The following is a 23291-nucleotide window of genomic DNA, read 5'->3' on the forward strand; positions in this document are numbered from 1 at the left end:
TCTCTCTCTCTCTCTCTCTCTCTCTCTCATCTTGCTATACTTTCCTCCCCACCCTTTCCCCTCCCAACCTCTTATATGCTCTACCCCTTGAACTACTTTCTTCTTCTTCTTCTTCTTCTTCTTATGCAGATGCTGAGTCATGTGTGAAAAGACCTGCCTGACTCTACCCCACAATCCTGAGGGACACCATTTTCCTGGATAAAGGTGTTTGACTAGGCAGAATCCACATTTACCTTGAAAAATCAGTCTTTTAAAAATTCCTGAAGGAAATGGGGCATATGGCCACAGAACTCCCACATGTAGAGAGTACAGAGAATACCAGTCCTCAAGCAGGTGTCTTGGGCTTTCTCCTAGTAGAAAAACACAGCCACAGTCTGGTATTTCCACAGAAAATCATTCATGACATGGGTTGACAAAGTTACAAGATGACCAACTGCAGAATGGTGCACTTGAAATCCACACTGTGCGGTGGTCAGCAAATTGTGAGACTCAAACCACCATACCCAGCCAGGCATGAATCATATGTTCCATCACCTTGCAAACACAGTATTGAGAAAATGGAGCAATAATTGGAAGGAAGGTGTTTGCCCTTACCAGGCTTAGGTATGGGTACGACCTGGGCTTCTTGCCAGCGTCTGGGAAGCGTGTCCTCTGCCCAGATGTGGTTGTACGTATGGAGGAGAAAGTGCTTGCCCACAAGAGAAAGGTTCTGCAACATCTGAATGTGAACATCGTCTGGCCCTGGTGCCGAGGATTGGGATGAAGTGAGAGCATGATCTAGCTCCCTCATAATAAAGGCGGCATTGTAGCCCTCATGATTCCGAGAAGAGTAGGGTATTGTCCGAGCTGCCTCCACTTGTTTCCGATGGAGGGAGGCAGCGTAATAGTGGGTGGAGCTCGAAATCTCCACAATAAAGCAGTCCAAGGTGTTGGAAACAGCAATAGGGTAAACTATAACATCACCTACTATGGTCAGGCCAGAAATTGGGGAATGGACCTTAGTCCCAGAGAGCCATCGGAGGTTGGCCCACATGATGGAAGAGGAAGTGGAAGCGGAACTGTTAAAAGAACTAGCAAAGGAAATCCAGCTAGCTTTTTTGCTATTATAAAGAATGCAACAGCACTGTGCAAGTAACTGTTTATAATAAATAGAGTTTGCCATCACAGGATGATGGTTAAAAATGCGGAGAGCGTGTCTCTGTGCAAATTGCATCGCGGCACGCCTCAGTCCACCAAGGGAACGGGACATGGAGTGGTAAAGAGGAAGTGCAAGGAATGGAACGTTCTGCAGCAGTAATGATAACGTTTATAAGATATTATACCTGGTCATCACAACTGTTCATCGAAGGTCACCAGGGGGGAGTAAAGCCTCTAGTCAGCCTTACAAAGCTGCCATTTCGGTGTGCACTTAGATGGGGTAGGAGTCAGCAAACTGATAGCACACGGAAATGGTTGCTCGAGTATGTGTCAGAGAGAAAGGGCCACTTGAGACAATGGGCAAGCTGGACAGTGCAGAAGGAGAGGTCCTAATGGGAATAGGTGTGTGTGTGTGTGTGTGTGTGTGTGTGTGTGTGTGTGTGTGTGTGTGTGTATTCTGAAAAGAATATGGGTGCTCCCGTGTTAAGGCAGATGAGGTTAAGTTGATCGAGAAGGTCAGCCAGGAGGGTACCTCTCAGACAGTTTTTTTTTGTGCACTTAGATGGGGTAGGAGTCAGCAAACTGATAGCACACGGAAATGGTTGCTCGAGTATGTGTCAGAGAGAAAGGGCCACTTGAGACAATGGGCAAGCTGGACAGTGCAGAAGGAGAGGTCCTAATGGGAATAGGTGTGTGTGTGTGTGTGTGTGTGTGTGTGTGTGTGTGTGTGTGTGTGTGTGTGTATTCTGAAAAGAATATGGGTGCTCCCGTGTTAAGGCAGATGAGGTTAAGTTGATCGAGAAGGTCAGCCAGGAGGGTCCCTCTCAGACAGTTTTTTTTGGAAATCCTCAAAGGGGATGGTGTGCATTAAAGTCACCAAGCAGCAGAAAGGGGCAAAGGAGATGCCCAGTAAGCTTGATGAAGTCTGCCCTGGTGACACCAAATGATGGAGGGATGTAAATAGTACAACAGGAAAAGGTCAAGTAAAGTAGGAAAATGTTGACTGCGACAGCTTGCAGCCAGGTGTTCAGTGAGATGGTTTGACTATGAATGTCGTCCCAGATGAGCAGCCTGACTCCCGCAGGAGATGGAATGCCATCCTCAGGGGAAGGTCAAGGTGGACCAGGAAGAAATGCGAGAGCTCAGGGCAGTTGTGAGGGTGCAATTTTGTTTCCTGGAGCCAGAGAACAAGTGTACGCTGTGATTCCTGGAGCAGCTGTAAGCCCTCTTTGTGGGATCAAAGATCATGAACATTTCATTGGAGAAGAGTCATGATGAGGAAAGGGGAGGAGGGAAAAAATGAAGAGGTATCACCTTGGCAGCTGCCGAGTGCCACCCTTCAAAGACTCACCGCTAAAGGGCACGGAGGTTGGAGGATCCTGCTCCATGAGATCTACAGAGGTGTTGGCATTCTCCTTCTGTGAGTGTGTGGAGTCCAGGGCAGAAGAACAGTTAGTGGGGCACACTGGTCAGCTGGGCGAGGGTATTACATGGCGACACCATCGAAGTGGCTCTCCAAGTTGGCAAATCAGAAGACCATTTGCCTTTGTCCGATTTTGTGGAGCCTCTCTGGTTGGCAGAGGAAGACTCAGATGTTTGTTGCCTGGAGGGAGTATTCCTTCTGTTTTTTCTGGCCTGCCAGTTGTGAAGCATGTGACTTCGGCCCGTGATGTGAAAGTCTGGTGGCTTGCTGCATAGCTGCAGGAGGAGACGGGGATGCTACTGTGACACTGGCGATTTTACAACCACAGTGCTGAATTTGATGAGGTATGTCTGTGTGGCCATGTCCTTCATGGAGCAAGATGTAGCAAGAACAGTACTGTAAGTGCCGGATGGTAGAACGCAGGGTTTCTGACTAGCCAACAACTTGTAAGCGATCAGGTAAAGTACTATTTGCTTCACCCAGATCTCCTGGATGGCCCACTCATCGAAATATATGGGACAATCTTGGGAGGAGACAACATGTTCGCCATTGCAATTGGTACAGTGAGGAGAAGGAGGTGGACAATCACCCGCATGAGCATCCCTACCACAGGTTACAGATTTGGCCAGGTGTCGACAGGACATTCGAGTGTGGTTGTAACAATGACACTGTAGCGCATCGGGTTCACAATGTACAGTTGGACTGTGATAACTTCGTAGCCTAATTTGATCTTTGACGGAAGCATGACTCTATCTAAAGCCAGAAAAAGAGTGAATGTGGGCACTAAGGATGCATCTACCTTTTCCATCACCTGATGGACTGCAATGACACCCTGATCAGAGAGATACATTTGGATTTCCACCTCTGTCAGATCATCAAGCAGCCTAGTGTAAATAACATCACGGGAAGAATTCAGTGTTCAATTGGACTTGACACAAACAGGATAGCTGTGGAGTAGCGAAACTGCAAGCAGTTGTTGTGCTTGAGAATCACAAGTTGTTTCCAAGAGCAAAGTGCCATTGCATGAATGAGAGCAGGATTTCACAGGGCCAGCAACTGCATCAACACCTTTCTGAATAATAAATGGCAAAGGACTGCGTTTACATTTAGTACACGTTAACTGTGAAGATGATGATTGGCTCATTGCAAGAAAATGCCCATTACTGCCAGCATCTCCGATGGCTTGCTCCTTCCAACTGGGGGCCCACCCTCAGAGGGGGTGCACCTGCCTTGGGCGATTGTTCACACCTGAGGTCACACCTCACGAACACCTGACAGAGGGACCAACTGGCAATTTGGGACAGTAGCAGCTCATGCGATCACCCCTCCCTGGGCCTGGCCTGTACCAGGGGGTACGTGCAACCCCTACCTGTCAACCCATGGCTGGGTCACCAATTAAGTGTCAGACGTGTGGGCCAGCCTTCAGAAGCACAGAGGGAGGAAGAAGAAAAAGAGGAACTCCAACACTGAAGTGGAGGAAGGATAGGAGAAGGGGAACAAAGAAACTAAAAACTGAAGAAACTGTTCTGATACAGGCAACTAAAAATACACAACACATTTCCAATAAGATCCCAGACATGTTCCCCAAGGGAGGGGAAAAAGAATAGCAAGAGGATCCACTTGCAGCATGGAAGGGAAAAGATGCTGCAAAGGATGCACCATGGTAGCCAAGAGCAAACCTGCCAAAGAGTGGCGAGCCACATGGGGGTTGATGAATATGTGCAGACAAACAAATGATTACAATCTTAGAAAAATTGGATGATTTATTCACGCGAAAGAGCTTCACAAATTGGGCAAGTCAATAACGCGTTGGTCCATCTCTGCCCCTTATTCAAGCAGTTATGCAGCTTGACACTGATCAATAGAATCTTTGCTGATCATGGGGGCCCAATTCGAAGTGGGAATCATCACTAAAGGCAATTCTGCTCCAGTCAATGATATTCTAGGCTAAAGACGTGTCTGGCGATGCCCCAGACAGCAGTGAGATATCATCTTGACTGTTGCCCTCCATATGGCCTGACAGCCAGGTGTGATGGTCTGAGGTGTCATTTCATTTCATAGCAGGACCCCTTTGGTTATCATCCTCTGGCGTCCTTACAGCATCATGGTTTGTCGACGATATTCTACACCCCATTTTGTAGCTCTTCACGGCTAGCCATACTGGACATACATTTAACCCTTTTGTGGGCTGTGGGGGATATACTAAATGTATTTCTTTATAGCATTTAAGGGAATATGTGTTACCACTTCTGTATGCTCCTGGTATCTAGTGGCAGTCCGCTGCACCAGCTGTAGTGCTGTTTATTGTGCAATATAGCCTTCAGGACTGTACGAAGTATATATCCCATCAGATGGTGATTTAATGGTTACTGGGAAGTAGGGTTACCACCAAAGTAGTTTATGGAAGGGGCTTGGGAAGTATACTTACCACAAAATTAATGTGTCATTTGTGATTCTTGCAAAGCATACAACTTAGGGGTATCCCAAAGCTCTTGGGAATACATCTTACCTCCTCTGCCTATGCCTGACATCTTGTGGTAGTACACTGCACCAGGTGTATGAAAGCTGTTACAACAATCAGTTTCTATTTATCATGGGATCACTACTGTTGTCAGAACACACTGCTTCCCTTCTGCAATATACAATACTGTGACCTATGTCAGCTCATACCTTTATTGCATGATAAAATTTCAAGGATTGTTTTCAGACTGTGCTACGTAAACTTTAATATCAGTAACAAGTACTTTTTTAAATAAAGTAAATTTTTTAACGTGTAATGGCTGCACACAACAGCTCACAATAGGGAAGGGGTAAATCCATTTACTACCATAGTTTTAATACCTCACAAAGGTGCCATGGTGATATGCGAACCACCAAAAAATAAATATAGTCAGTTGATCAAAATTCCAACAGGACAGCAAAAAAATTATCTTCGTTCAGTTGCTACAAAAAATGCACTTGCGAAAGGGTTAAGCACAATAGAGCTTGCCTGCGCATGGTGAGAGTTTCTAGTGCTTGTTTTCATCCTTGCCAAACCATACACTGACCAGGAAGTCCACCAGATGTCTCCACCACTGACAACATTTGGAACATTATCAGCGGGGTCCTCCAACCAGCTCGGGATTTTGATGATATAACATGCCAATTGGACAGAATTTGGTACGATATCCCTCAGGAGGGTATCCAACAACTCTATCAATCAACGCCAAGCCGAATAACTGTTTGCATAATGGCCAGAGGTGGACCTATGCATCATTGACTTGCTCGATTTGTGAAGCTCTTTCTCTTGAATAAATCGTCCATTTTTTCTTAAATCGTTTGTCTGTCTGTACAGGTACATCACATCTACTGAGGTCTGTCCCATTCAGATAATTCCTTGGTTGTGTCTTGTTCTTTTGACTTAAGAGTGTATTTTCCTTCCCACACTGTCTTGTGCTGAATAGAAATTAACATCTAACATATCCAGAGACCATGACAACAAACAAGAGAAGAAATAATGCCTTTATGCATATTCAGATGGTAATAAATGATACAGCCTTCTCAAATGATTCTTTCACACTGCAGCTGAGGGAGCTGCTGCTCCTTTTTGAGTCGTCAGTCTTGTGATTGGTTCGATGTGGCCCACCATGAATTCCTCTCATGCCAGCCACTTCATCGTAAAGTAGCACTTCATGCTACGTCCTCAATTATTTGTTGGATGTATTCCAATCTCCGTCCTCCCCTACAGTTTTTACTCTATAAAGCTCTGTCTGGTACCATGGAAGTTATTCCCTGAAGGCTTAACCCATGTCCTATCATTCTCTCTTTTCTTACTGTCAGTGTTTGCCAAAGTCCTCACCCCCCCCCCCCCTCCCCCCCACTAATTCTGCGAAGAACCGCCTCATTTCTTATCTTATTAGTTCATCAAATTTTTAATCATCTTGCTATAGCACCACATCTCAAACAAGTCTCAAGGCTCTTCTTTTCCATTTTTCCCACAGTCCATTATTCACGATTATACAATGCTCTGCTCCAAAGGTGTATTCTCCGAAATTTATTCCACAGTTTAAGGCTGATATTTGATACTTCTGTTGGCCAGGAATGCCCTCTTGCCGTCCAAGTTATTTAGGCATGACATACAACCTGCCATCACAGATTCAATTCTGCTAGCCCTGCTATGCACACAGCAGAGCTTCTAAAAACTTATGAAAGTATGTGCAAGTACAGGCAGACCTGAAGCTGATAAGGGAAGCCATGAGTTGTGCGTGGATACCTTAAGCATTATGAATATTTCCAGTGAAAGACAAGGATCTGAAATCAAGCCCAGTCCAGCAGAAATTTCAATATTGCCTTCTTTCTCATTCTCCAGTTTTCTTTCCTGGGATGCCAACTCTTAAAATATACCCAACTCATAGATGGCAATAGTTGTATTTACCTGTTGTTGGCTTCGACAAATCAGTTATGTACTTCACAAAAGCAAAAAATGCCTTTGGTGTCTTATACACTGTTTCAATAGCAGCATAGGCTGCTCGACGGACTTCTAATGACTGACTCTGCTTCATGCATAACACCAATGCAAACAAGATGGCTTCTGGTTCAGCGGAGTAGCCACCATTGTAAGCCTGAAATATAACAAGACAAATAGCCTTTTGTTGAAAAAGTATGAGGCAAAAACACTTGCATACCACATACAGTTACTTCAGGAAACCTTAGGCATTTTTTCACAGTTCATATGCGATACTAATAACATGTGTTAGAATAGCATATTCTACCAACACACTGATATATCAGGCATTTAATAAAAAGGATGTAGTATTAAAAAACTATATACTAGAAATAAAGACAACTTACGCGAATCTGAAAATTTCACAGAGAGTAAAGAGTTATATAACAAATTTTAAAATTGTGTACGTAGCTGAAGTGACAACTGTAGTGTGAAATCTTCATGAAGAAATAATAAGCAGGAAATTAGTTGTAAAATGGAAAGCTTATTTAAGAAGGGGCACTAGTAATATCCACCAGGAGAATGCACTTTAGTAAATGAACATTATTATGCTAAACTTGCTTAAACTGTTAAAATTAAAATTATGACATTTAAAATCAGATCATACTTAGTTATACAGGGTGTTACAAAAAGGTACGGCCAAACTTTCAGGAAACATTTCTCATACACAAAGAAAGAAAATATGTTATGTGGACATGTGTCCGGAAACGCTTACTTTCCATGTTAGAGCTCATTTTATTACTTCTCTTCAAATCACATTAATCATGGAATGGAAACACACAGCAACAGAACGTACCAGCGTGACTTCAAACACTTTGTTACAGGAAATGTTCAAAATGTCCTCCGTTAGCGAGGATACATGCATCCACCCTCCGTCCCATGGAATCCCTGATGTGCTGATGCAGCCCTGGAGAATGGCGTATTGTATCACAGCCGTCCACAATACGAGCACGAAGAGTCTCTACATTTGGTACCGGGGTTGCGTAGACAAGAGCTTTCAAATGCCCCCATAAATGAAAGTCAAGAGGGTTGAGGTCAGGAGAGCGTGGAGGCCATGGAATTGGTCTGCCTCTACCAACCCATCGGTCACCGAATCTGTTGTTGAGAAGCGTATGAACACTTCGACTTAAATGTGCAGGAGCTCCATCGCGCATGAACCACATGTTGTGTCGTACTTGTAAAGGCACATGTTCTAGCAGCACAGTTGGGGTATCCCATATGAAATCATGATAACGTGCTCCATTGAGTGTAGGTGGACGAAACTAAAATGAGCTCTAACATGGAAATTAAGCGTTTCCGGACACGTGTCCACATAACATCTTTTCTTTATTTGTGTGTGAGGAATGTTTCCTGAAAGTTTGGCCGTACCTTTTTGTAACACCCTGTATAGGTATGTGAAATTAACAAAATGGCAATAAATAATAACCTACCATCAAGAAACGATTACTGTAGTTCAAACAAATTACAGAAACTGTGAGATAATGTAAATAATATCCAATACAATAAGACCAGTGAGGGAGAGGAAAGGGGAGGAGGGGAAGAAAATGGGGGCTAGAGGGGGGGGGGGGAATGGTACAAATGTGTACAACTAAAAAATACAGCATATCTGATAAATTGTGAACATCAAAACCTCAAGAAATACATTGTATAGGGAAAGTAAAGATACAGATTTGACATCTTAGAAGTATTAGAAATTTTTAAACAGTTTGCTCACAAAGATGGATCCATTTTAAATGAACAGGTGCAACTCAAAAATAGAAATTTGCTAGATATTTTCAGACCCCCATTTTTGTTAATGTAAAAGAGAAGTGACCCAATCTTCCATATGACTGTTGGATATGTCATTTTTCTCATCTGTTCATGGTGGTGATGCTCTGCTTCTTCTTTGTCATGACATTAATGTATTTCTTGAGATTTTTATGCTCACAATTTCTCAGATATGCTGTATTTTTTAGCTATACACATTTGCATTATCTTCCCCCTCCCCCCTGGTCTAATTGTACTGTATATTATTTACATTATCTCATGTTTTATGCAATTTGATTTACTACAATAACCTTTTCTTGATGGTAACTTACTATTTATTGCCACTTTGTTAATTTTCCATATGTACATAGCTAAACACGATCTAGTTTTTAACGTCATAATTTTTTAAGCAAGTTTAGCATATTAATATTCATTAACTAATGAGAACCCTCCTTGTGCATACTACTAGTGCCCTTCTCTCATCAGAAGCTTTCCTTAGCCCAAGTGTTATGTACGCAGTGCTAGTGCATAAGTTGTACATTGGTGAGGTACTACTCAAAGACAACCACCACGTTGAGCATGTTTTTAATATTATAGAGGTGAAACTTTATATTTTAATGACACCTTTTGGCTATTTTTTTATGCACCTCTGCTACAACATGTCACCCAGCAAGTACAAATAATTTTTGTATCCGTAATGAGTTACTATTGTTCCTGTGGATATACAACTGAACATGTATTCACTTTTAACCCGTTTAGGTTGTCACAAATTTCCTTCTGAAGATGTTTTTATAAATGTTGAAACCATGGTCAAGGGGTTTAAATAAACCTCTGTATTGAAACTGATTGGCTGCATATTATTTCTTCACAAAGAATAATCAGTATGGGGGGAAAGCTGAAGTAGAAAAACATAGCGTAAGTGACTCAAATACACTGCTAACAGCAAAGATAGTCAAGCAATCTTTAAAATAACAGTAAAACAAACCAGTAAACCAGCTTTAAGTGAAAAATGTTGCAAGCAGAACAGCTGAAAAAGAAATGTGAACAATCTGGCAAACAAAAAACTTTACTCGTGTAAAATTAAAATTCAATGGAAATGCTACAAGGTTCAAGCTCACATAAAAGAAGCAATGAAGGGACTTCAGTAGATTTACAGTAAATTGGCACAAATTCTCACAAATCACAATGAGATAAAAAAAAATCTACATTTTGCATCTATGTGAAGCATTTTTTAATTTTAATTATTTATGTGGGGGGAGGTGGGGGGGGGGGGGGGGAAGGAGTTTAAAAAATGTGACACACAAGTTTAGTTCATGCAAGCCAAATGTTGGCTTGACAAAAATATTAACTGTGAATTTCTATATCTTGAGAATATCCCTGACATAACATCAAGTAGTATAGACTAATATATAAAAGGGACTACCATAGATAAAATTAAAATCAAATACTTCCAGCAATGAAGTACTTTATCTCCTGCCTGTTTAATTCTATCACTTAATCAACACAAGAAATGTCAAGAAGTCCCTATCATGTAACTAGTCGAGGCACAAGAATCTAATAGCACAGATGCAGCTGCAATGACATGTCCTAGTCATTTTATACATTGTATCACGACGACGTAAAACTTCCTGGTAGATTAAAACTTTGTGCTGGACCAAGACTCGAACTCTGGACCTTTGCCATTCACAGGCAAGTGCTCTACTGACTGCGTTACCCAAGCATGACTCACGACCCATCCTCACAGCTTTACTTCCACCAGTACCTCGTTTCCTATCATCCAAACTTCACATAAGTTCTCCTGCGAACTTGCAAGACTAGTACTCCTGGAAGAAAGCATACTGTGGAGACATAATTAGCCACAGACAGGTAGAGCACTTGCCCCTGACAGCCAAAGGTCCCGAGTTTGAGTCTCAGTCTGGCACACAATTTTAATCAGCCACGAAGTTTCATATCAGTGCACAATCTGCTGCAAAGTGAAAATTTCATACATGATGAAGTAGTTTACTGAATAACACTCTGGCTATAAAGGCATGCTGTCATATAGTCACAAGAATTAAATGTTTTAGGATCTGCAACAAAAATTAATGTGAAAGTTATAAAGCCGAGTCCAAGAAAGCAGTGATTGAGGTTGATCAAACACTACTTTTAAAGTGGTCTAATTATGGAGGTGATTGGCTACTGCCTTTATCTGATCCGATGTGTCACATAACTGTACAATGTGGACGGCTAACTACCTGTCCCATCCCAGCGAGACTAGAGCTGCAAGTATGTAAATGCTTGAATATATTCATATTTTTTCCTTGTGCATAAACTGTAACACCATGACATGTCCAGTATCATTGTAAAAGTGATCCAAACATGAATAAACTTTACTAATTCTTCTTCTCCTCCTCCTCCTCCTCCTCCTCCTCCTCCTCCTCACAAATAACTTTCTAAAGGGAAGGACATTAACCATGTGCTGAATTACAACCTGCAATTTTCTAAGAACAGTAAGGAGGCTTCGAAGCTTAGCATTCCTCATCACAATTAACAGTGTCGAATGACCTAACTCTGAGGAATATTGAATAGGTCCCAAATTTTAAGCTTGTAATTACAAAACTTGCATTCAGCAAATTTAAATCACTTCTTTTCTTCAAGCTGTATGTAGGAGGTTTCTACCAATAAGATTTGCACAGCTTACTTCTGTGTCAGCACGAATCACACCACCATCAAAGATACAGAGTAATACAAAATTTACACTGGACTTTTAATTACGGGGACACTTATTACTGAAGTAAATCTCAGCAAAGAATAAAATAAAAAAAGATTTGAATAACAGAAGATCTAGCAATGCTGAAACTGGAAGAAGGAAGGAACTCTAGTAGCCCAGTACTCCAGACATATAGAAAGACTTTTAGAGTAACAGCGACATTATATGTGTGTGACATAGTTTTGCTCTCCACTGCTGTGTCTTCAGGGGTCGTGGCAAACATGTCACATGGGAACGGCCATTGACCCGCACAGTAAATGAACACCCAGCCTGGCAGGTGGATTGGAACTTCGTATCTTGTTACTGAAGCCTCTGTATGTTGTTATTTTGCTTTCCAGACCTGGACTGACTTGGAATTCTGTGTGATTGAGTGTTGCTGTCTAAGATAATGCTGGCTTTTATTGCAAAGGAAATAGTCAATATGGAACTCAGTCATTTAGTGACATCAGATGTTGTGATGATAACTGCTCCTAACCAATGGGAGAGGCCCATGGTAGTAATTAAAAAGCCAAATGGCACAATTCAGATTTGTGACAATTTTAAAGCATCTATCAATGCTCACTCTAATATGGATGTTTATACAATCTCGCATTCAGAAGAGCTACTAGCTAAGTTATCAGGGGAGTGGTTCTAGTCTAAGATAACTTCAGCTGACACTTCTCTGCAATTACCCTCAGATGTAGAATGAAAGCATTTTACCTTAATTGGTGCATCAGAGGAAATGATTACCTTTTGGTGTTGCAAGTACACCCACAGCAGACCAGCCTACACAGGAGATACCACAAGCTGTGAAATATGTAAATGACATAGTAGGTACTTGATCTACCCAAGAGCAACAGCTCAGCAATACTAAATGAGCTATTTAGTTAGTGGATTCAAATGTAAATTAAGTAAGTGTATTTTTTCCAATCAACTTTGCAATAACTTGGCTACAAAGACAGCAAAGATGGTTTCAGGCTCATCTCAGTTTATACTTAACAACTGTCAGTCTCCATATCCCAAAGGTCTGAAGGAGTTCCAGTCGTTCTTGGGCAATTACTGTGGTAATTTTATACCAAAAGCCACACAAATATTATAACGCCCTCAATTAGCATCAAAATACGGAGTAAAATTTCAGTGGTTTATCACATGTCGGGCAGACTTTCTTGAAAATGAGAAAGTGTTTAATGCCTACTCCTTGTCTGGCCACATTTACGCTAGGAAAATATTCACTCCTGCTGACAGATGCTTCACAATTTACAAGAAGCACTGTTTTACCACAATTTCCCCAAATAAATAGATCAACCGAATGCACACACATCAAAAATTGTAACAGTGACACAGAGGCATTACAGCTAAACACAAAAGGAGGCACTGGCTATTATTTACTGTAGCAAAATAATCATTATTCTATTATATGGAGAAAAAACTCAATCTGGTCCTCGACCACATGTCACTAATTCTGCTTTCTGGACAGCAGCAAACCTACGAAACATGCACATGAAACCAGATGGATCTGTTATGACATTTGTTTTCATAGCCCACTACCAATCAGCCACAGGGCTGCCTGCAGATTGACTATGCAGGCCCATTCGAGATGGCTATGTGGTTGCTTGTTATGAGTGTTCTCCAACTTGCTATACATTGTCCAGATGTCATCAGCAGCTACAATCTGGGCACTAGTGATGATGACTGCCAAACCAAATACAAATCATCATACCTGACATTGCCCTGATGTTCACATTAGGCGAGCTCTATTCCTTTCGCCAAAGGAATGACATACCACTAGTCTTTTTTATGCCGTGTGAAACTCTAAAGCAGCTGAGTTGCTGCATGGGCACAGACATCATACCCTTTTTGGTCCACTGTATCGGATCAAGTGAGCTCAGTCGTTACACAACATTTGCATTACCATACCCACCCACTCAAGGCCATTGCAACTGACTGCAGAATGATTTTACCGCTGCTAATAAACATTTCGCGTAAGGACCACAAAGGCAAGATAAGAGAAATTATGGTTAATACAGAAGCACATATACAGTCATTTTTCCCTTGCTCCATTTGCAAGTGGAATAAGAAAGGAAATAACTAGTGGTGGTACATGGTACCCTCAGCCATGCAAAATATGGTGGCCTGCAGACTATGTATGTAGATGAGGATACACCAGGATGGACGCAAGGGGTTGTTAATTGTCATGAGAGTAGCCAGTCATTTGAAGCAGCAGCCAGATAAGGGCACCTCATACAACATCAAAAACAGCTACAGCTGTGACAACTAAAGTACACTACACTCCAAATATGATCTTTCCAGGATCCAAGTATCCATCCAAGACCACAACCACTGCCGGCTATGGCTCCCAGCAGGTCCATGTTCATACTGCAACCTCTCAGACTTTCACACAGTCTCACTCAAGACCCTTGCTTCCATTTATTTATTTATTTATTTATGAGGGTTGGTACTTTAATAGTGGCAACTATTTATTTACAGTTCGTACAAAATAGATGTGTGTTTCAAAGTTTTACTGACCTTCAAAGTAGTCACCAGCATTGTGTATAATCCGTTGCCAGCAATGTGGAAGTCGTAGAATACTCTTAGCAGTGCCAGTTGTATTGACAGTTCGAGTGGCGCAGTCTATTGCCCAACTGCAGAAAGTGTCAGCACTTCTGTCTCTATGCTGCTCATTTTTGGAACACAACCTACAACAAGCTTAGAGACGGCAGTGAAGACACTTTCTGCAGGACATGACCATCATTTTGCAGAACAATTCTCAAGCACGTACAGTGCAAGCTGATACTGATTTGTTTGTTTGATGGGGCTGCTAAGTGCTATACCACCTACTGCACTCCCCTGACTTAAGCCCTCGTGAGTTCAACTGTATTTCTAAACTGAAGGAAACAGTTAACGGAATTTGCTTCAGAACTGCTACAAATTTGTCAGGCAATAGACCGTGCTGCTCGAACTGTCAACACAACTGGCACTGCTAAGAGTATCCTACAACTTCCACATCGCTGGCAACGGCTTATACACAATTCTGGTAACTACTCTGAAGGTCAGTAAAACTTTGAAACACGTATCTATTTTGTACAAGCTGTAAATAAATAGTTGCCACTATTGAAGTTCCAGCCCTCTTATTTATTTACACGTCAAGTTCCATAGGACCAACTTGAGGAGCAAATCACCAAGGTCATGGAACGTGTCAGTACATGAAATTACAACACAAAACTAATAACCATTAAAAATAAAATGTTTATGAACCCAAAAAAGTTAAGCCATAAGATGAAGTAAATGCAATCAACAATCTAACATAAGAATCAGCTTAATTTTTCAAGGAACTCCTCAACAGAATAGAAGCAGTGACCCATGAGGAGACTCTTCAGTCTCAATTTGAAAGCGCATGGATTACTGCTGAGATTTTTTAATTCTGGCGGTAGCTTATTGAAAATGGATGCAACAGTATACTGCACACCTTTCTGCACAAGAGTTAAGGAAGTCCAATCCAAATGCAGGTTGGATTTCTGCCAAGTATTAACTGAGTGAAAGTTGCTTCTTCTTGAGAATAAACTGATATTGTTAACAAGAAGCGACAGTCAAAATACCCAGACTAGTGAACAGGGGTCAACAAGAGGTTTGCAAACTTACACCACTTATTGCCCAAAGCGCCCATTTCTGAGCCAAAAATATCCTTTCAGAATAGGAAGAGTTACCCCAAAATATAATACCATATAACATAAGCGAATGAAAATAAGCAAAGTAGACTAATTTTTGTGTCAAATGATCACTTGCTCCAGATACCATTCGAATAGTAAAAATGGCAGCATTAAGTCTTTGAACAAGATCCTGAATGTGGTCTTTCCACAACATAACACACAGAAATTTGAACTGCTCAGTTTCACTAATCATATGCCCATGCGGTGAAATTAAAATGACAGGTTTTGTTGAATTGTGTGTTAGAAACTGTAAAAACTGAGTCTTACTGTGATTTAGCGGTAGTTTATTTTCTACAAGCCATGAACTTATGTCATGAACTGCACTATTTGAAACTGAGCCAATATTGCACACAACAACCTTTACTACCTTGCTAGTGTCATCAGCAAACAGAAATATTTTAGAGCTACCTATAATACTAGAGGGCATATCATTTATATAAATAAGGAACAGGAGTGGCCCCAACACTGATTCCTGGGGCACCCCCAATTTGACCGTAACCCCCCCCCCCCCCCCCCAGACCCCACATCACAGCCATTCTCGACACTGTGAATAATGACCTTTTGTTGTCTGTTGTTGAAGTAAGAGGTGAACCAATTGTGAGCTACTCCCCGTATTCCATAATGGCCCAACTTCTGGAGCAATATTTTTTGAGCAACACAATGAAACACCTTAGTTAAATCAAAAAATATCCCTAAAGTTCGAAACCTTTTGTTTAACCCATCCAGTACACCTCACAGAGAAAAGAGAATATAGCATTTTCAGTTGTTAAACTGACTTCTAAAGCCGAACTGTACATTTGATCAAACTGTGTGATATAAAATGATCAATTATCCTTACATACACAGCCTTTTCAATAACTTTAGCAAACAATGATGGCATAGAAATAGGTCTAAAATTGTCTACATTATCCCTTTCTCCCTTTTTATAAAGCAGCTTTACTACTGAGTACTTTAATCGTTCAGAAAACTGACCATTCCTAAAAGAAAAATTGCAAATATGGCTATGTACAGTGCTAACATGTGCAGCACAGTACTTTAATATTCTACTAGGCACTCCATCATATCCACGAGAGTCTTCAGTGATTTCATCATTGATTCAATCTCCCCCTTATCTGTATCACAGAGGAGTATTGCAGACAGCAATCTCAGAAAGGCATTTGCCAAGAGTGTTATACGATTCCCTGTAGAAACTAAATTTTTATTTAATTCACCAGCAATGCTCAGAAAATGATTGTTAAATACTGTACATATATCTGATTTATCTGTAACAGAAATATTTTTACTACAAACTGATTTTATATTGTCGACCTTGTGCTGCTAACCAGACATTTCCTTCACAACTGACCATATGGTTTTAATTTTATCCTGTAAAATAGCTATTCTATTTGCATACCACATACTCTTTGCCTTCCTAATAACATTTTTATGCACCTTACAGTACTGTTTGTAATGGGTTACTGTAGTTTGATTGTGACTACTTCTAACATTCTGATATAATTCCCACTTTGTTCTACATGACGTCCTTATTCCACTAGTCAGCCACCCAGGCTGCCTTTTTACTGCTAGTACCCCGCTTAGAATGTTATAATGGAAAGCAACTCTCACACAAAATTAATATTGTAGTCACCACATATAACAAATTTTTGGTACTTCCTATAAAGTGAATCAAGAACCTTCTCTAGCTTGAGCAGAAATGCTCTGATGTCAGAGTTAGGGGACCTATTTAGTTTCACTAAATTCAACTGCTCCTGCACAACATTCAAATACCTTTTCAGTGCAGTGCTGTGATATGTCTATAGACTCAAATGGAATACTGGTTTTTTTTTTTTTTTTTTTACGTACATGGCCACTCCCCCCCCACTTCATAAGGAACTCCTTGAAAAACAGCCAGCTAATCTGTATCCCAGTAAAGGAAGTCTCTGAATTGTCAAATTATTTAAGTGGTGCTTCGATATACCAACAATTTCTGAGTCAACATTTATAAGCAGTTCACTAACTTTATCTCTAATACCTCTTATATTTTGATGAAATGTGCTAATTCCTTCTCTACTTGGAAACATGACGTCCTCTGAAGGTGATTCCTTAGTTAGAGGAACTTCCTTTAAGCAGGTATACCTATCAGCTGACTTCAATCTAAAAGGGGTGCAGCTCTAACACCAACTACTACAGGAATTTTTGCATGAGTGATCTCACCACCACCCACTACACTGTCACCTATAAGCTTTGCCAGCCTACCCTTCCCTTACCACTTAAGGTGCACACCATGCCTAGTGAAACCTGATCTACTGATAGACTCAACTGGCACCACCGCAATGTGACCCATGCCCTCTGCCATCAGTGCCTTCTCCAGCCCCATGTTAACGTGCCCAACAGCCACATTAAGATGATGCCAATCATGACGCTGAAACAGTTGCACGAAATGCACATCAGTGCCACCAGTCTGAGTAGCTATGTTTACCAGGTCCCACCACCTACATCATATTCCCCGTCCCTATCAAGACTATTCCCTACTCCACCCACTATTACTACCTGATCCTTGTTTGTAAAATTCCTACACAACTCCCCTGTGCTGTCAATCACCTGAGCCAATCCTGCACTAGGCTTCACAATCCTGGCGACCTGGTACTCACTCCCCAACACTTCCCTGCAACTGCAGGCCCACACCTCTACCGTGTGGAACTACCTAGCAACAGAACCTTCTTCTTTCTGTTACGCTTTGTAACTGACTTAGGTCTCCTAACTGCTGAGAACTGATGCATGTTCCCTACACCTACAGCTACAAGAGGTTCCTCTCCACTCAACTCTGACAGTGTTGGTCAAACCTATTGCATATACACACATGGGCAACTGTTTGAATATCTCCACCTCCTCCTAGCCTGCCTTCTTGCCAACAGCCCTGTTCCCACTCCCCAGCACCCTTCACCCTCCTCAATCTATCTAGTTCCTCCTTTGCCTGTTGTAACTGCACCCGAAGGGCACAGATCTTATGCTCTTACTCCTCTATCAATATATTTCTACTACAGACTCTGCACTTCCAGGAGAGGATCTTGCTAGAATGTCCACTGGCTTCTCCATTCTCCACTTCATCTCCCCCCCCCCCCCCCCCCCCCCCCCCCCCCAATGAAAATACTTTGAACAAATACCACACTGTAACCCACTATTCACAAACCTACGACAGGGCCCACACTTCTCACTCATGGTAAAATTTTACAGTTACTGAAAAAAACAATAAGAAACGAAAGCTGAAAACTAAAGCACAAAATTTACTAAACGACTTCAACACACAGAAAAAAACTAAAAACACAGTGAGCAAACATTTCCAAAAGTTTATTAAATCATTATTTCGCCACAAACAGCACAAAACACCATTGAAAACTATTAGTTTAATAACTGTCTAACAGTGTACAAACAACTTTGTCATTACTTAGCTTCATAACCGGTACAGCTGCAACAGCATGCCACAAAATGTAAACACACTACTGAGGCATGAGACTTGGAATAGAGACACGAATACAGCTGCCACTCCTGCCATACGCCCCACTATGGCCAGACCACCATGGAAAATTAACTATGAGGAGCCTATCGAGATCAAATCACTGCCCCCAGTTCTGAAAGGACAAGTCCCTGAGGCCCTATCCACTTCCCCTCAATGTCACTGGTTCTGGTTCCATTCCAGGCACTACCGCCCCTAGAGGTTAGAGGTCAGTTAAAGTGGGGGGGGGGGGGGGGGGGGGGGAATCTATTACCCCACTAGCCCAGTAACACAAAGATAGACTCAGAGTGGTGATGACATTTTTTGAGAGACAGGAAGTTCCATACTCTGCAGTTATGACACTAGGGATCACAACAAACATGTCACATGGGGTTGGCCACCAGTTCGCTACAGAAAATAAATAACCACCTAAGAAGGGGTACTGTAGGTTTGCACGTTGCTATTAAAGCCCCCCATACGCCAATTCTCAGATACAACTGTTACCTCACTTTCCAGAGCTGGATGGTTGGTTGGTTGTTTTAAAAGAGGGGTGAAGGGGACCAAACTACGAAGTCATCGGTCCCTTGCTCCGAAGGAAACAATGCCACAAGGGTGAGAATAAGACAATGAGACTTATACAACGCAAAATAGAATGAAAGGAAAAACCACAACAACGACTGAAGGGCAACAAACACTTAAATGGACAAAAGGGGACAAGAAAACCACAAAGACACAAGAAACAGGTGGAAGAGGTTTAAAACAAGAAAGCAGGTGACCATGGCTGGTTGACCATGAGGATAAAAAGGAAAAGCCAGTCACTCCCACTCTGCAACACATTAAAACCCCCACCCCAAAAGCACTAGGGTGGAGCTCACACAGGGACAAAGGATGTGATGTCACCCGCCAGACACCACACTTGCTAGGTGGTAGCCTTTAAATCGGGCGCGGTACGTTAGTATACGTCGGACCCGCGTGTCGCCACTGTCAGTGATAGCAGACCGAGCGCCACCACACAGCAGGTCTAGAGAGACGTACTAGCACTCACCCCAGTTGTACAGCCGACGTTCATAGCAATGGTTCACTGACAACGACGCTCTCATTTGCCGAGACGATAGTTAGCATAGCCTTCAGCTACATTTGCTACGACCTAGCAAGGCGCCGTATTCAATTGATAATTAATATTATGAAGCATGTACCGTAACGAGAGATGTTCTACAATTGTGGATTAAAGTTAAGTATTATATCAACTACGTACTTTATTTGCAATTCTCAAGATATTGTCCTGTTCCAGACCTCACGCCAGTCAGCGTGTAATTAAACGCGTGCATTTCGGCCTCCTCTAGCAACCCAGTGTTGGCGCTTCTGCCAACACTACAAAGGACATGTGCTAAAACTTAGAGCAAATGATAACACTCACCCTCACGAATAAAACGTGAAACTAAAGCTGCAGTTGAGGCATTGTCGCCGAACACCGAAGGTAGGGTGCAGGGAAGGTTAAAAGTCTGCCACACGGTGGCTAAAAGTAGGCAGTCCAGCAAGAGATGGACGACCGTCATTCGTGAGACACAACGACACTAAGATGGGTCCTCATGACGGAGAAGGTAACCGTGCGTCAGCCACGTATGGCCAACGCAAAGCTGACAGAGAACCACAGCGTCCCTGTGGGAGGTGCGCACAGAGGTCTTCCACACATTCTTAATTTCCTTAAAGGCACACAGCTTGTTATGCGTACTGAGACTATGCCATTCTGTCTCCCAAAGTCGCAAAACCTTGCGGCCTAATACTGAATACATGTCAGTTTCAGAGAAGCCGATCTCCGTAAGCGGTTTCTGCATAGCCTGTTGGCAAGTTCGTTGCCTCGGATTCCGACATGACCTGGGGTGCAGACAAACGCCACTGAATGATGACTTGACTGTTCCAGGGCACAGATAGACTCCTGGAAGGTCGCTACCGAAGGATGACAAGGGTAGCACTGGTCGATAGCCTGTAGGCTGCTCAAGGAGTTAGTACACGAGAGAAATGACTCGCCTGGGCATGAGCAGATGTGCTCAAAAGCACGAGATGTGCCATACAGGGTCTGCAGTGAAAAAACTTCAGCCACCTGGCAAGAAGAGCTGTTCTGTATGTCCTCCATGAACATAGGCAAAGCCAACATGACCATCAGCCATTGAGCCATCGGTGTAAACCACTTCACAGGCCTGGTACATGTTGAGAATCGAGAGGAAGTGACAGCGGAGTCGCAGGGTTAACTGAGTCCTTAGGGCCATTTGAAAGGTCCAGACGAAGCCACAGGCTAGATGTACACCGTGGAGGGGTTCGTGAATGAACCTCAAGTATAAGTAGTAAAGGCAAGGACTCCAGTTCGGAGAGAAGGGATCACACATGAACTGCCATTGTAAGCCCTGACCTGGGTCACCAATGTGGGAGATGAACCGCCACGGGCAGGAAAAGGAGACGGTAATTCGAATGTGCAGGAGAACTACGAACATGTGTAGCGTGGAGAGCAATTGTGCATGCCTAACATGCAATGGAGGGACTCCAGCCTCCAACAGGACGCTGGTCACTGGACTCATCCTAAAAGCTCCTGTCGCTATGCGAACACAGCAGTGGTGCACTGGCCTGAGCAAACGCAGCGCTGAGGATGCTGCCGAATCATAAACCAGACTCCCATAGTCAAGGCGGGATTGAACAAGGGCTCTGTAGAGCTGCAGCAGCGTAGAGCAATCTGCACCCCAGTTTGTATTGCACAGGCAGCAGAGGGCATTGAGGTGCTGCCAGCACTTCTGCTTAAGCTGACAGAGGTGAGGAAGCCAAGTCAATCGAGCATCGAAAACCATTACTAAGAAACAATATGTCCCTACAACAATGAGTGGATCGTCATGAAGGTAAAGTTCTGGTTCTAGATGAATGGTACGATGCCGACACAAGTGCATGACACACGACTTAGTGGCCGAAAACTGGAAACTGTGGGCAAGAGCCCATGACTGCACCTTGTGAATGGCTCCCTGTAGGCACCAATCAGCAACACCAGTACTGATGGTGCAGTACAAAATGCAGAAGTCATCTGCATACAGAGACGGCGAGTGGACGGCCCTACAGCTGCTGCTTGACCATTAATGGCCATTAAAAATAGAGATACACTCAATATGGAGCCCTGCGGGACCCCATTCTCCTGGATATGGGGCGAACTATGGGAGGCACAAACTTGGAGATGGAAAGTACGAAGCGACAGAAAATTTTGCATAAAAATCAGGTGCGGGCCTCTGAGACCCCACTTGTATAATGTGGCAAGGATATGATGTCGCCAGGTGGTGTCATACACTTTTCATAAATTAAAAAAGACTGCAACCAGACGTTGGCGTCTCGAAAAGGCTGTTCGGATGGCAGACTCGGGGGACACAAGATTATCAGTGGTAGAGTGACCCTGGCAGAAGCCGCCCTGACATGGAGCCAGTAGGCCACATGACTCCTGGACCCAACCCATCTGCCGACACATCATACGTTCCAGCAGCTTACAAAGAACTTTGGTGAGGCTGATGGGCTGATAGCTATCCACATCAAGCGGGTTTTTACCAGGTTTAAGCACCGGAATGATGGTGCTGTCCCGCCACTGCGATGGAAAGATGCCATTGCACCAGATCCAGTTGAAGATGACAAGGAGATGTCGCTTGTAGTCAGATGAGAGACGTTTAGTCATCTGACCGTGGATCTGATCTAGCCCAGGAGCTGTGTTGGGGCAATGTGCAAGGGCACTGAGGAGCTTCCACACTGTAAATGGGGTGTTATAGGGTACACAGTGGTGTATAGCGAACAAGAGGACTTTCCTTTCCATCTGCCTGCCGTTTGAGGGTGCGAAAGGCTGGGGTGTAGTTCTCCGACACAGAAGCTCGAGCATAGCGCTCAGCAATCGCGTTTGAGTTGGTAGACAACACGCCATTGATGTTAATGCCAGGGACACCTGTTGGGGTCTGGTACCCAAGAAGACATCTGATCTTCGTCCAGCCTTGAGAAGGTATCCAATGGTCGAGACGTATATCTCCCAACACTCTTGCTTCCATCTTTTGATAAGATGCCGGACGCGGGCGTGGAGCCGCTTAAAGGCTATGACGTGCTCCAGAGAAGGGTGCCACTTACGCCGCTGTAGAGCACGCTGAAGCTGAATTGCCTCAGCAACTTCCGGCGACCACCGAGGGACTGCCTTTTGCCGGGGGCACTCTGAAGAGTGAGGGATTGTGTTTTCCGCTGAATTAATGATTGCTGTAGTCACCTTGCTCAACCATCACATCGATGTGACCATGTGGGGGAGAGTAAACGGTGACTGTAGAGGTGAAAGTTTCCCAGTCTACCTTGTTTAAAGCCCATCTGGTCAAGCGTCCGTGGACCTGATGCCGTGGCAATGACAGGAAGATGGGGAAGTGGTCACTATCACACAGATCATAATGTGCTCTGGGCTGCAAACAGATAAATCAATGGCCAAGTAGCTACCAGGAGCCACACTAAAATGTGTGGCAGCCCAAGTATTTAAGAGGCAGAGGTCGAACTGAGACAGTAAAGTTTCGACATCTCTGCCTCAGCCAGTAACCATGGTGCCGCTC

At 43.1% G+C, this 23291-nt stretch overlaps 1 protein-coding gene across 3 annotated transcripts in view; it reads right to left on the bottom strand.

Annotated features, from left to right (window-relative positions):
• The window catches only part of LOC124554887 (60 kDa SS-A/Ro ribonucleoprotein-like), a 129432-nt gene that overhangs the window by 78788 nt on the left and 27353 nt on the right, over positions 1 to 23291 (bottom strand). For all 3 annotated transcript variants that reach the window (XM_047128562.1, XM_047128560.1, XM_047128561.1), the window contains one exon: positions 6975 to 7161. In XM_047128562.1, coding sequence (XP_046984518.1) covers positions 6975 to 7161 — 187 coding nt within the window. The remainder of the gene's footprint in view (positions 1 to 6974; positions 7162 to 23291) is intronic.

The sequence above is a fragment of the Schistocerca americana genome, chromosome X (genome assembly GCF_021461395.2).
Source record: "Schistocerca americana isolate TAMUIC-IGC-003095 chromosome X, iqSchAmer2.1, whole genome shotgun sequence".
NCBI classification, from domain to species: Eukaryota; Metazoa; Arthropoda; class Insecta; order Orthoptera; family Acrididae; genus Schistocerca; species Schistocerca americana.